This window comes from Sminthopsis crassicaudata, chromosome 5 (assembly GCF_048593235.1).
Source record: "Sminthopsis crassicaudata isolate SCR6 chromosome 5, ASM4859323v1, whole genome shotgun sequence".
Lineage (NCBI taxonomy): Eukaryota > Metazoa > Chordata > Mammalia > Dasyuromorphia > Dasyuridae > Sminthopsis > Sminthopsis crassicaudata.
In genome coordinates, this window is record NC_133621.1 from 50,045,288 (window position 1) to 50,058,643 (window position 13,356).

General features: G+C 33.2%; 1 protein-coding gene across 4 annotated transcripts in view; it reads right to left on the minus strand.

Annotated features, from left to right (window-relative positions):
* RUNDC3B (RUN domain containing 3B) overlaps nt 1-13,356 on the minus strand; it is a 112,679-nt gene that overhangs the window by 15,504 nt on the left and 83,819 nt on the right. For 2 of the 4 annotated variants that reach the window (XM_074266639.1, XM_074266640.1), the window contains one exon: nt 952-1,098. The exons of the other annotated variants lie outside the window; for them this stretch is intronic. In XM_074266639.1, coding sequence (XP_074122740.1) covers nt 952-1,098 — 147 coding nt within the window. The remainder of the gene's footprint in view (nt 1-951; nt 1,099-13,356) is intronic. 4 annotated transcript variants of the gene reach the window in all.

Sequence of the window (13,356 nt, forward strand, 5' to 3'; positions counted from 1 at the left end):
TCTGAGGCAGGGTAGCTAGTGAGTGTCTGAGCCAGAATTTGAACTTCAGTCTTGTTGTGATTAAAAGTCCAATTTGATTCTCCATTGGATCACAGTCATCCCTCTTGTTTTATTAAGTAAAGAAAGGCTACTTATAGGCAAAGCATTCCAGTGGCTTACAATACCATTCCATCCAGTCACATTGAACAGAAAAAAGGTATGGTATGGAAACCATATTCTCTGGATACATAAAAAAATTACTTAAGCTACTTGCAGAGTGATTCTTTACTGAGAAGATTTTCTATCTTACTATTAATAACATTCAATTTGGTACCTTCAAACTTCTAGAAAAAATGAATCCTGAAGCAACTCTGCCCCTGAAGCCATGAATTCAACAAATAGTGTTGCCTTAGACCCAGATTCGTATTGTATGATTATGCATTTTCTCAAAATGAATAAAGGGAAGAGATGGGAAGTCAATGAAGTATTAACCCCATCTGTACCGTTCACTTTCCCAAATGTTTTGTCTTGAAAACAATGACTTATTCAACCTAGCCCCTCAATCTTTGGAAAGTACTTTCTTGTAACTAACTGGCTGTATATCCTGTACCATTTTCATTCCCTAATCCTAAGCTAACATCCAATTCAGAAGATGTTGAAAAATCAAAATAATAATAACTCCTGGTTATATGGAGCTTTAAGATTTACAAGTGGCTTTTCTCCATAACAAACCTGTGAGATGGTTAGTCCAAGAAGCATTATTTTCACTGTGCAGATGACTCTGTTGAGACTCAGAGATGGTAAGTTAATTTCTCTAAATCACATAGCTTGTAAATGCTAGGATTCAGATCTGATGTTTTGCCTCCCAGATTCAGATTATACCCATTGCCTCAAAAGAAAGGGATGGTGATATGAGTTTAGCACAACTGAAATTTTTAATTAGTTTGAAAAAAAAAAAAGCATTCCACTTACTCATCCCACTGTTTATTGTGTTTTCGGTAAAGCAAGGTATCCAAGGCAACAGCATTGACATCCAGAGCTCCTGGGGAAGGCCACTGATTGGTGAGGTGGGTAGTTAACTCTTGTCTTGATCTTAAATCATTATTCTTTAGCACAGTCCTGTGAACATTCAGATGGAGAGTGCTTTTGTTTCCACTGTTCTGAAATGGTAGATGAGCCTACCAACATCAATAGAAGCCCAACAACTCATCTTTTAAACAGGTACGTGAATATACAACAAAAAAAAATGATAGCTAGCAAGGTGAGGTGGGCAGAAGCTCTTCCCTGAAGTGTGTAAAATTCTGTCCCCAGTGAGTGCTGCAACAGTGCTTGTGATAGCCTGCATGTTGTCTCCTTGGAGACTTTATTGAAGCATCATGCTTATTTGGGATTAGAAAAGAAAAACCCAAATGGTAAATTTTTTCCCAGTGAAACAACAAAGATGGCATCTTAAAAAGGAAGAAGGGAATAAATATTTTTATTGGACCTACTATGTGTCAGGCACTGTGCTAAGCACTTTACAAATATAATCTCATTTGATCTTCGCTATGTGTTATTATTTTTGCCATTTTATAGTTGAAGAAATTGAAGCAAACAGTGATTAATTGGTCTGCCCAGGGTCACACAATATTTGAGGCTAAATTTGAACGCAGATGTTTCTGAGTCCAGACTCAAGATTCTAAGTAGCTATCCACTTAGATGTCTCTAAGAATGTTACAAATGATATAAAAATTTTAAAATGATATCTAGGGGCACAAATATTAAAAATAGCAACCACATCTAGGTAATTTTCCAGTACCCAAGCTCACTAATAATCTAGGAAAAAATTAATTGAGTTTAAAAAAAAACCCTCCAAAAATTAAGCAGAAAACCAAAACTAGGGAGGGGGGAGGAAAAGGGACATAGAGAGGAAGAAAACATAAAATCCTAATAGGCAGATGACAAAAACTGTTTTTTTTTTATTAAGGATTACTCCCAGATTTAAACAATATTATCACTGAACCAAAGAAGGAACATAGTAAGCCAACTATAAAATGGTACAACGCACAATGGGTGTTCATCTTTTGCTTTTTGAGGGGTCTAACTTATCCAGTATTTATGACTCACTGGGAACAATTAGCAGCTGCAAATTGTTTTTCTAATAACTTTTTAAAACCCTATGGATAAACTGATACTTATCATACAGTCTCACATGATTTGGAGTCTCAACCTTTTTATCTTGCAAATGAAGAAATTATCTGGTACTATCTAATATTAGGGTTGATGAAGTTATGTGAAGGCAGGACTTCCCATTTAGAAGGGCTTTATTGAATTACTATTATTAAAATAATATTCCAGATAGCCTTAACCTTTAATAGAGCAATCTTCATTAGCTTTGTAACCTTGGGTAATTGACTGAATCTGTTTGCTTCAGCTTCATCATCTGTAAAATGGGTACAATAATAGCATCTATCTCAGGAGAGAGGTTCAAATGAAATAATAATGAAACTACTAACATAGCATATAATAAACACTATATAAATGTTAGCTGTTGCTTCTGCTGCTGTTATTCTACTAGCACTACTTTGGTATGTGAGCTAACCAGCTCACAAGTGGACATGAGAGTAATCACAGAGCCTGACATTGATTCAGAAGCTGTCACTAATGCTCATAGATGAAGCAATTCTTATTATGCTAAGAGGTAGTCTTAAAGATTCGGGAGAGTGTTGAAAGCAATTGATCACACTCATGAAAAATCAGTCCATGTGCTATCGTGGACATCTATGCTGCAGGTGTCCAACTGCTCCTCTAATGACCTGAAGCATAAATTGGATTTATCTAACTCTATCTAACTCTATAATAAGCCTAATACCTATTTACATGCTTTTATAGGATTAAAAAATTGGGGAGCCATCATGTCAACTGACAAAGATATGTTATCAGTAGCTCACAAAGGTATAATTAGGACCACATCTAGTTGCATTATGGGTAACTTTTAGGGAAGATAATGACACATTAAAATGTTTCCAGAGGAAGGCTCTTAGAATGGAGACAGCACTAGAAGCTATGCCATACAAATATCAGTTAAAGAAACTGGAGAGTATTATCCCAAAGAAGAAAAGCCTTTGAGGATCAGTTCCTTGAGGGTATGAACTGTTTGGTTTCATCTTTATGGTCACAATGATCAGATATAGCAGGTCCTTTAGAAATAAATGCCTGATGAATTAATAACTGAATGGTAGTTGTTTTCAAGTATAAATTCGCTCTGACAAATGGATAAATGTTTGGATTTATTCTACTTGGATCCAAAGTCATAATTAAGACAAGTGGGTAAATTTCATATAGACAGATTTTTGCTTTTCATAAGAAAATACTTCCTTTCAATCAGAGATATCCAATCATGGATTAGGCTGACCCTAGGAAATAGTGAACATTCAAATAGAGGCTAGCAGGCTACAAGATGCTATAGAGTTATCTTCTGTTCAGGTACAAGGTAAACTAGGTACCTTTTGAGATCCCTTATAATTCTGAAATTCTTAGATTTTGTGAAAATACTTTAGAAGGGGAAAAGAGATAGAAAGCATTATGGAATGTAAAACGGATAACTTTGATTACATTAAATTAAAAAGTGTTTGCACAAAACCAAAACAACCAAGATTAGAAAGAAAGCAGAAAGCTGCAGAAAAAATTTTTACAGCAAGTTTCTCTGATAAAGATCTTATCTCTCAAATGTATAGAGAACTGAGTCAAATTTATAAGACTAGAATTTTCCAACTGATACATGGCCAAAGGAAACAAACAGGCACTTTTGAGATTAAATCAAAACTATGTATAGTCATTTGAAAAAAGAAAACATGCTCTATATTACTATTGATTAGAGAAATGCAAATGAGGTACCACCTCACACACACAAGATTGGATAATAACATAGAAAAGGAAAATGGCAAATGTTGGAAGGGATATGGGAAAATTGGGACAGCAATGCACTGCTGGTGAAGTTGTGAACTGATCCAACTATTCTGTAGAATAAATTAGAACTATACCCAAAGGACTAGAAAACTGTGCATGCTTTTGACAAAATAATATGGCTATTAGGTCTATATCTAAAAGGGATTTTTTAAAAAGGAAAAAAGACCTATATATACAAAAAGATTTAAAGCAGCTCTTTTTGTAATGTCAAAGAATTGGAAATTGAAGGGGTGACCATCCATTGGGGAATAGATGAACAAGTTATGATATATGATTGTAATGAGATACTATTGTGTTATGAGAAGTTAAGGGCAGGGAGCTTTTAGAAAAACCTGAAAAGACTTAGTTTAATTTAGCTAAAGGCAAAGTGAAGTTAGTAGAACCAGGAGAACAGCATACAACAATATTGTACAATGATCAGGAATAAGTAATTTAAACTATTCTCAGCATCACAAATACCCAAGACAATTTATGATGAAAAATGTTATTTAACTCCACAGAAAGAATTCTTAGAATCTGAATGTAGATTGAAGCATACTTTCTTTAAAACTTTATTTTTCTTGGGTGTTTTTTTTTGGTTGGTGTTTTCCTTCACAACATTACTAAGATAGAAATTTGTTTTTGTGTGACTGCATTTTATAACTTTTATTAAGCTGCTTTCATTCTCAATGAGGGGGAGAGAAGAAAAGAAGGGAAAGAATTAGGAATTCAAAATTTTAAAAAATGAAGGTTAGAAACTTTTCATATGTAATTGGAAAAAATAAAATATCAAAGCTATTTTTTAAAAATCATAAGCAAATGATTATATAATTTCACACTGGGTGAATCAGCAAAACAGAAATGTTGATTTTTCACAGAATTACAGAGAAAGTCATCTAATTGCCAATATTTTAAATCCTTATTAAATAATTTTCCAATTAATCTTCTCTAAATACCATTTGAAAATCTTCATATAGTACATTGGGGACTAAGGAGTTAAGGTCCAAATTTGAGAATTCTATTATTAGTAACTATGAAAATATATTGTAGAAAGGCATATTTCTTTCACTTTACATCTTTTTTTCAATCCTCATAACATTTTTCTCTATATATCTTCTAGAAATGATAAAACTCAAGATTTCTGTATTGTTTTTTTCCCTTTTAATGCTTTTTGCTGTGAAAAGGCAAAACTGTTTATAATCTCTCACTGTCTTCTACCTTCTTTGCGGGAAAAGCATCTCTATAGCCTATGCCTTCTTTTGCATGCATCAAACCTGTATTTGGCATAGACTATTAGTAGAAATGGGCTGAGGCCGGGCTACCATCTATAAAAGGCCTTAATGTTTCCACATTTACAGTTTGCCTCCTAGGAGATAATGACACAGAATTCTGTTTCTGCTTCTGTTACCATGGATCAGTTATAAGATTATTAAATCAGCTTGTCCTTACTGCTACAATCAACAGTAAAAGTTAATTAGAGCATAACAGACTTTCCCTTTTTTTTAGCCATACATTTTCAGAGGAAACTGAGTCTTATCTTTAAATCATGAAACAGACATCATTAAGACATAGGTACTAGCTTTTCCAAATTATACCCTAAATCAAAATTACTCAATAATTTAGTATTGAAAATGGTATCTAACTTATTCTCCTTTTTATATAGAGCCAAGTAACCAAGGTGGTATAACGTCAATTTTTTGTTGCATTAGAATTTGAATTTTTTCCAACACCACATATTTACTCAGCAAAAGATGGCTTGCTGATATTTACAATGCCACCAAAAAACACTGTGGGGGAGGAAAAACAAAAACTGTTTGATAATAATATTTTAGGGAATGTTCGGATTGAAGGTCTTCAATCAGAGGCTAAATGACCACTTGGAAGCCAGAGGATTCCTGAATAGATAGATCCATTCCTTTCTATTGCTAGTCTTCCATCTGAGAATATCTTTCATTTATCTATTCCATCTATGTTGAAGGCACAATTCTTTCCATATTATCTCCCTTATTAGAATTAGTTATTTGAGAGTTAGGTCTATGTTCTTGCCTTTGATGCATCCCCTGTACTTAGCACTTTGCCTGGAATTGACTGTTAGGGATGTATTAGACTACATTACTTCTGAGGTTTTTTCTACATCTGAGATTCTGAAAATCTATTACACTGTCATTATTGGAAGAAGAATAACAAATATTACCACTCATATCAGTAACTCAAAAATTATAGTTGCTTTATAGTTTGGAAATTATTGTCTTCTGGAATACTGTTGTGCTTTAAGAAATGATGAGCTGATTGATTTTTTTTTTAAATGGAAAAAGCTGTATGAAATAATAAACAATGGAATTAACAGAACAATGAGAACACTGTATGATAATAGCCATGCTATTTAAAGAACTATGAAGGACTAAATCACTCTGAATATTATAAGCATTCCAACCAACTAAAAAGGACCTATGAAGAAAGATGCTATCCATCTCTGGAGAAATAACTGATAAATTGAAGTATTTATAGGACAGTTTTATATATATATATATATATATGTATATATGAAACCATCTATCTATCTATCTATATGTATGTGTTTGCATACACATACACATGTGGTGGCCTCGATCTAGCATGGGGTGAAGAAGGGGGAAAGTGTACAGCAAAGAACAACAACAGCAAACTCAAGGAAAAGCAGGGTAGCTTTGAAAATTATATATAGTATTTATTATATAGTTTTTCAAAAAAAGTAAACAATATAAAGTGGAAATTCATGGTTTCATAATGCATCTTTTGTGCTGTGCTATGTACATGAATTTTTTTGGTCTTTTTGTCTTTGAGTTTAAAAATGAATAAAAATTTTTTTGAAGAAAGCATTATCTCTATGATTATACATATATAATATCAAGTTGTTTGCTGTTTTAGGAAGGGAAAAGGGAGGGAGAAAACATTTAGAGCTCAAAATCTATTTTTTTTTTTTGGCTGAGATAACTAGGATAAAGTGACATGCCCAGGATCACACAGTGAGGAAGTATTAAGTGTCTGAAGTCAGATTTGAACCCAGGTGCTTCTGACTTCATAGCTGACATTCTATCTGCTGTGACATCTAGCTGCCCCTATGCCATCCAGCTGCTCCTGTGCCATCTAGCCATCCAGCTGCCCCTGTACTCATTATAAAAGTGAACATTGAAAATTATCTTTACATATAATTGGGAAAATATTAAGTAGGGAAAAAAGAAAAAATAAGTCCTGTTTGATTGATTAATTGCACAATAATAATAATAAAGTCCTTAAATAGGAAAAAAAGTATTCTTCCTCATAATAGCCATATGAGATAAGTAGCACCAGTATCACTATTTACTAGCTTTCAAGAAGAAAGAAAACCACTAGTTAGATATGTTAAGCTACTAGCTAAAGTTAAATGATTACATCAGATAGAGGATTTGAAATCAGGGGTTCTGATGCCAACACAAACTTTCCATTAATCTACATTGACCCTCTCATGAAGCTCTTTCATGAAAATCAACTGCCAATCTTTAGTCTTAAGCCTAAGAACCATCACAGAATCTTAAAGTTCTAGAGAAGGGGAAAGAATTTTAAAAATCATTTAGCACTCCAGTTATTTTTCTAAAAGATTCTATCTTCTAACTCAAAGAAATCTTTTGCCTATTTCTACTTACAAAATTTGACCCAATATATTTTTTAGAATTTATAGTCCTAAATCATACATTTAATTCATTTATAAAAACTAATTTAACTGTGAATATTTTAAATAGAGTATCTTTTGACAAACAACCACCAAACTGATGTACTAGTAAGATATTCTTGATGTTCTTTTTATTAATGAAACTAGAAGTTAGCAGCCAAGCAAATGGTTCTCCTCAAAGAAGCAAATAAAGGAGGTGGACTGTTGGTGTTAATAAATGCCCAAAGGCCACAATAAACATAGTTTTATAGGATACTTCATTAGCTAATTTTTTAGTGATTGTGATGAACATAAGCAAAAAAAAATCAAAAATCCACCATTAATGTTGGTGCAGTTTTTACCCATTCATTGTAGAGAATGGGGTAGAGAAATTTTATGAAGAATTTGTTAAATTCCTTTGTATTAAAATAAGTATGCTTTAATACTGATTTCAAAGCAAAGGCAAAAAAATGGGAGGCCTGGAAAATGTTGGAATATATGGCTCAGGAACAAGAAAATAAAAGAAGGAAAACACTATTTAGTAGACTATAAATAAGTCTCATGCTTTATATCATGAATCCTTTCTTCATTATGGGACCTGAAGCCTCTCTTTTTTTCATAAAGGGAGTCAGAGGGCAGTGGGCATAGCAAACATCAAACATCAACTCCAAAATATGAAATTGTATATATATTAAGAGAAAATACAGGACAGATTATGGGTGTGTGAGACATTTAAAAATTAATAGTACTATATGATTTGACTACTAACTAGTTATAACACAGATAAAAGTCAATACCAAGTTAGAAGATGAGTAGAAAAAATGATGAACTAAAAAAACTCTAGCCTGACCTGTTCAAATGAACAATTGATGCTGAAAAGTGGAAAATGGATAAAGGAACAAACAGCAACAACATATTATTATCTAAGGAAGTTTAATCATTATCAAATAATTGTCACAATCAGCAAAAAGACTACAAAAACTTGACCTCATTCAACAAAAACTTGACCTCCCTTTGAAAGGTAACAGATCTTTTTCATGAGATTTTACAAACACTAGAGCTTAATGCAGCCAACATAATGTCATCTACTATTAGGAACTTTTGGAGGATCTCTCCCTCTATATGGAATCTCTCTCTATTCTGTTCTCTTGGTTGACTTTCTTCTATCACAATGGTAAACACACATACATGCACATATGGCAATAATCATTAATCACAGAGAAGTGTTTCACTTTGTCAAAAATTTGTTTCATAATACAGAATAAGAGAAATTGGGAAAGTGTTGAGCATTTGAATATTGGAGAAATCAAAATTCAGATCCTATTTAAGCCAAGAGTTGCAAACTATGTAAATGGTTAATTCAGTCTTTACCACAAATATTCTTAAATTTCACAAGATGATAAGGTTTCCTTCCCCCTCTCAAAAACTGACTTTAAGTTACCCATTTGAGATTAGGATCTTAGAAGTGGTAGAGAGAAGGAGAAAGAAAATGAAAAAAAATATCCCTCTCTGCTTCTTTACTGATCAGATGGTTAACAGCCTATATGTTCTTTGAACAATTCCAAGATCATGTATAGTAGAACCCTTTGGTACTTGAAATCAGTACATTTCAGGTCCTTCTTTACCCTTTCTTTTTGTTGAAAAATTGTGGCTCTTGTAACAGTAGGTTTAAAGCCTTTTCACTCCCCTGACTGCTTGCTGTTCTCAACAGCTGGATTGTGTTAGAATCTAAATTGTGAGCTCAGGCACAATATCCTAATTTGAACTAGAGCAACTGAGAAATTAATGCTGGAGAGCAGAGTGACTGTAAAAGCTGTATAAAAGGGTGGCAGACAATGCTCAACATCCAGAAGTGGAGGTACAACACAGTGATCCCTGTCCCTAAAACAGCCAAGAATAAAAGGATCATTGAATCAGTTATCTCCAGATCTTTTCTTACTTAAAAAATGATCTTCTGAGTATTAGAAATGAGATAATCATTCCCTTCCTACAAAATGTAATGGGAGCCTTTTACTGTCTCCTCAAGGTACCAAATAAATTATTATTTTTTAAGTGAGTATCTAAATTTTTCCAGTCATTGTTACCACAGAAATGTTACTTATAAAATCATGAGTTATACTAACTTTTGAACACCCCCATAAGAGCACTGGGCTTGGAATTAGGAAGAGTTATCTCCACAAATTCAAATCTGGCCTCAGACATTTAATAGTTGTGTGACCCTGGATAAGCCACTTAACTATTTGCCTCAGTTTCCTTATCTATAAAATGACTTGGAAAAGCAAATGGCAAGTGACTCCAGTATCTTTGCCAATAAAACTCCAAATTGGGGGAAACAAACAGTTGAACATTACTGAAACAACTCAACAATGACAAATAAAAACCTTTCATTTACTTTCCTTTGAAGGGGATTTTGGAAGGGGTTATTATAAATAAACCAAGCTGCTGCAAGTTTTAAAATTAGTTGATTAAATCCAACAGTATCCCTTTAATATATATAGACACTAGTGATCAATTTAATCAAAATTTAAAAACTAACAAAGGATTCATGTGGAGTGTTCATTTTAAAATGATTAAAAAACAATTTTAAGAACCTAAGGTGCAATTTTAAGTTCTATAAAATTCAACAGGATTTTGAAGAACTGGAAAATAATTTTAAAAAAAACTCTTGACAGAAAAACATTCAGTAAAATGCACGAGATTTCTTTTGTTGTTATTTTTGCATGCATTTTAAAAGATTTATATTAGCAACATTTATATTAGCAAGAACCATGACATTCCTTGCTACTTTTCTCCTCTTAATGAGTCACTTCCGGCCAGTTAAAAGTAGAGATGATTCATTTTATAATCAGTAGCACTATTCCATATGCTTCCAATGTTGCTAAGCATTTGCCTCAAACAGGGGGAGAGCTGCTCTGTCACTGACTCTCTCAGCACTTCAAGCAGTCTTACATTACAAAATCCCAAAAGATAAACACTATTCATGTGATGTTAGCTGCCTTTAACAAATACTATAGACAATACTACAAGGAGGTAAAAAAGTAAACTGAGAATAGCAGCATTGCAAAAAAAAGGCTAAGTTAGGGGGTTTTATGCCAAAAATATTCATAACATCATTTGTGTGGGATAGCAAAATATAATAAAGTAGAGGAACTTAATTCCGTAGAGGATACATTTTGACATAGGTCAATGACATAATATTATTATGCCATAAGAACAGATTAATATGAAAAATTCAAAAAAATAAGATTTGCATCATCTAAGAAGAAACAAAAGAGGACAATACTCACAATAGACATAATAATATAAAAGAAAATAATTCTTAAAACACCAGAACTCAAATCAACACAATGACTAATTTTGACTAGAGGAATGAAGATAAAACATACCTCCCTCCTCTCATTAAACAGGTACAGAACTAGAAATGACAAAAAGGGCACATTTTATTAACTATGGTCAGTAGGTCAGTTTGTTTTCCTTAATTATATTTCTTTGTTTAGTGATGATTCCAATTGACAGAGAAGTTATTAGGGTAAAGTGAAAAAAAGGTGGCCCAATAATAATAAGCTAAATTTATCAATTGATGGTAATGAAAATTTATCAGCTGACATTAATGAACAGGGCAATCATGACTTTCCTCTACTAGTTACAATTGTCTTTATAATACATGAGTGAGTTGATCAATTTCTCATTTTCTTCCCAAAGGAAAAAGATAAAGAAAGATTACTTAGACAGATTTGGATATTAGCCTGTATTTGAATATAAGAAAAAGATAGAGGTTTTTAGTTTCCTCACTGTTAAAATAAGGGAGGATGGACTAGATGGTCACTAAGGCCTCTTCCAGCTGGAGTTCTAAAATCCTATTACACTATGGTTGGCTCAAATTTCTTATCTTATGGAATAGTCCTTATCTTAATGGAGTACAGTATATTGGAGGGGGAAGCATTGACCTTGAATTTAGGACATTTGGTTTGAGGTTCAGTTCTCCCACTCACCATGTGAGCAAAAGCATCTCTGATCCTCAGTTTCCTCATCTGTAAAATGAAGATAGTACTTGCACTATCCAGCCTTCCAAGGTGATGACAAAAGCATCTTGTTTCCTTTAAACTTTTATAGATACATGAGGTATAGTTGTTACTAAATCAGGTTCTAACATCTGTCAATCATTTGGAATCTGGAATCCTTTTCTCCTGGAAACAAAGTTATGAATGGTAGGTTGTCCCTAAAATAAGTCTACCAAAGCATAATGAGCTCCCATTATCTTGGGGGCTCATTTTTATATAAAGTTACTTCAAGGTCTTATGGCTTCTTCAATGTGGGTCTTCCCTCCAATGATACAATGCCAAATCCTTCTATCTTTAGATTTTAGCCAATGGCCTTCATGAGTTACTGTGACTAAGAAATGTTATCCCTGGTGGTGGTCATTCTGGTAACATTAATCTCCAAACTTACTCTGTTCTTTGAATAACATATGCACAGTACAATGAGGAAACCACACTCAAAGTCATTTCTATTTTGCTAGGACCTGTCATTGTGTCCTCTTGCCATGGCAGAAGCTCACCATCTGACACAATGAAACATCTGAATATAACCTCAGTGAAAGGTTATAACCCTAAATGGACCTCAAATACTCAACATCCACAATAAAAGGCACCAGACAAAAATATTATCACATTTTTTCCTGCTGTAAGAATCTAGAAACAAGAAGGGAAGGAAGAGGGAGACTGAAGATTATAAATATTTGAGAAAAAAATTGCCTATGGTAAAATTAACTGTGTTCTGCATGGTAAGGAATGGAGGTCAAATAGAGAACCCAGGGTACAAATAATCTCCCATGTCCCAAGAAAGGAAGTAAGAATGAGGAGACATTGAATCAGATGATTATACAAAAGAGAAACAAGATAGAAACATTAGTCTAAGATGTTTGCTAGGATTAACATGTGAAGGAAAAATGGTGGGGGATATAGCTACATGTAACCAACCTTTTTTTACATACACACTGATGAAAAATCTCTCTCCATAGACATCCAAATGTAAACTGTAACCTAGGCAATATACATTCCTCATCCACTTGATATTCCCTTTGTGGATGGACAGGTTAAATGTCTTTGAGTCTTGTCTAAGAAACTTTTTAATGTTTGGTAGCTTGAAGGAATTAACATAACCTTGTTTTCAAATTAAAGCATCCAGAGAAACTCTCTGTTTACAGAAGAGTCCTCTTGAATCTATACTCTGTGGTGGATCTCTTTCACAAAATAAATGTCTTTTGGTGAGCAGCTTCTTCCTCTTTAATGTCTCTTATTTATCATCAGAAGACCATTGAATATTTTGTTTTATTTAAATAAAATCAACATGTGAAATATTATAATTGTAAGAAGAATACAAAATAAAATCTCATTACAGGAAACTGTTACACATCCTATTAAGATTCTGATAATAAAAAAGGAGAGGGGAGGGAATATGAATTTGTATGGCATCCTACAATTAATCTCTTCCTCAAACATACCATCTTCTATAATTTTCAAGCATGGTCTATTCTGCTAATTTTCAAGCATGGTCTATTCTGCAGCATAACAAAATATCTCACAATCTGAGAGATTTGTTCAGATTTTGTCTAGGATAATAATCTATAGAAATTTAATAATTTATTATGTAGGGGAAAGAAAGATTTCCAGTGGGAAAACAAGCCTGAACATTTGATCTCAGGAAGTTCTATTTAGCAGAATCATTCCAAAAAACAAATTATTTCATTTTCAAAACATCTCAAACTTACATATTATTTTGAA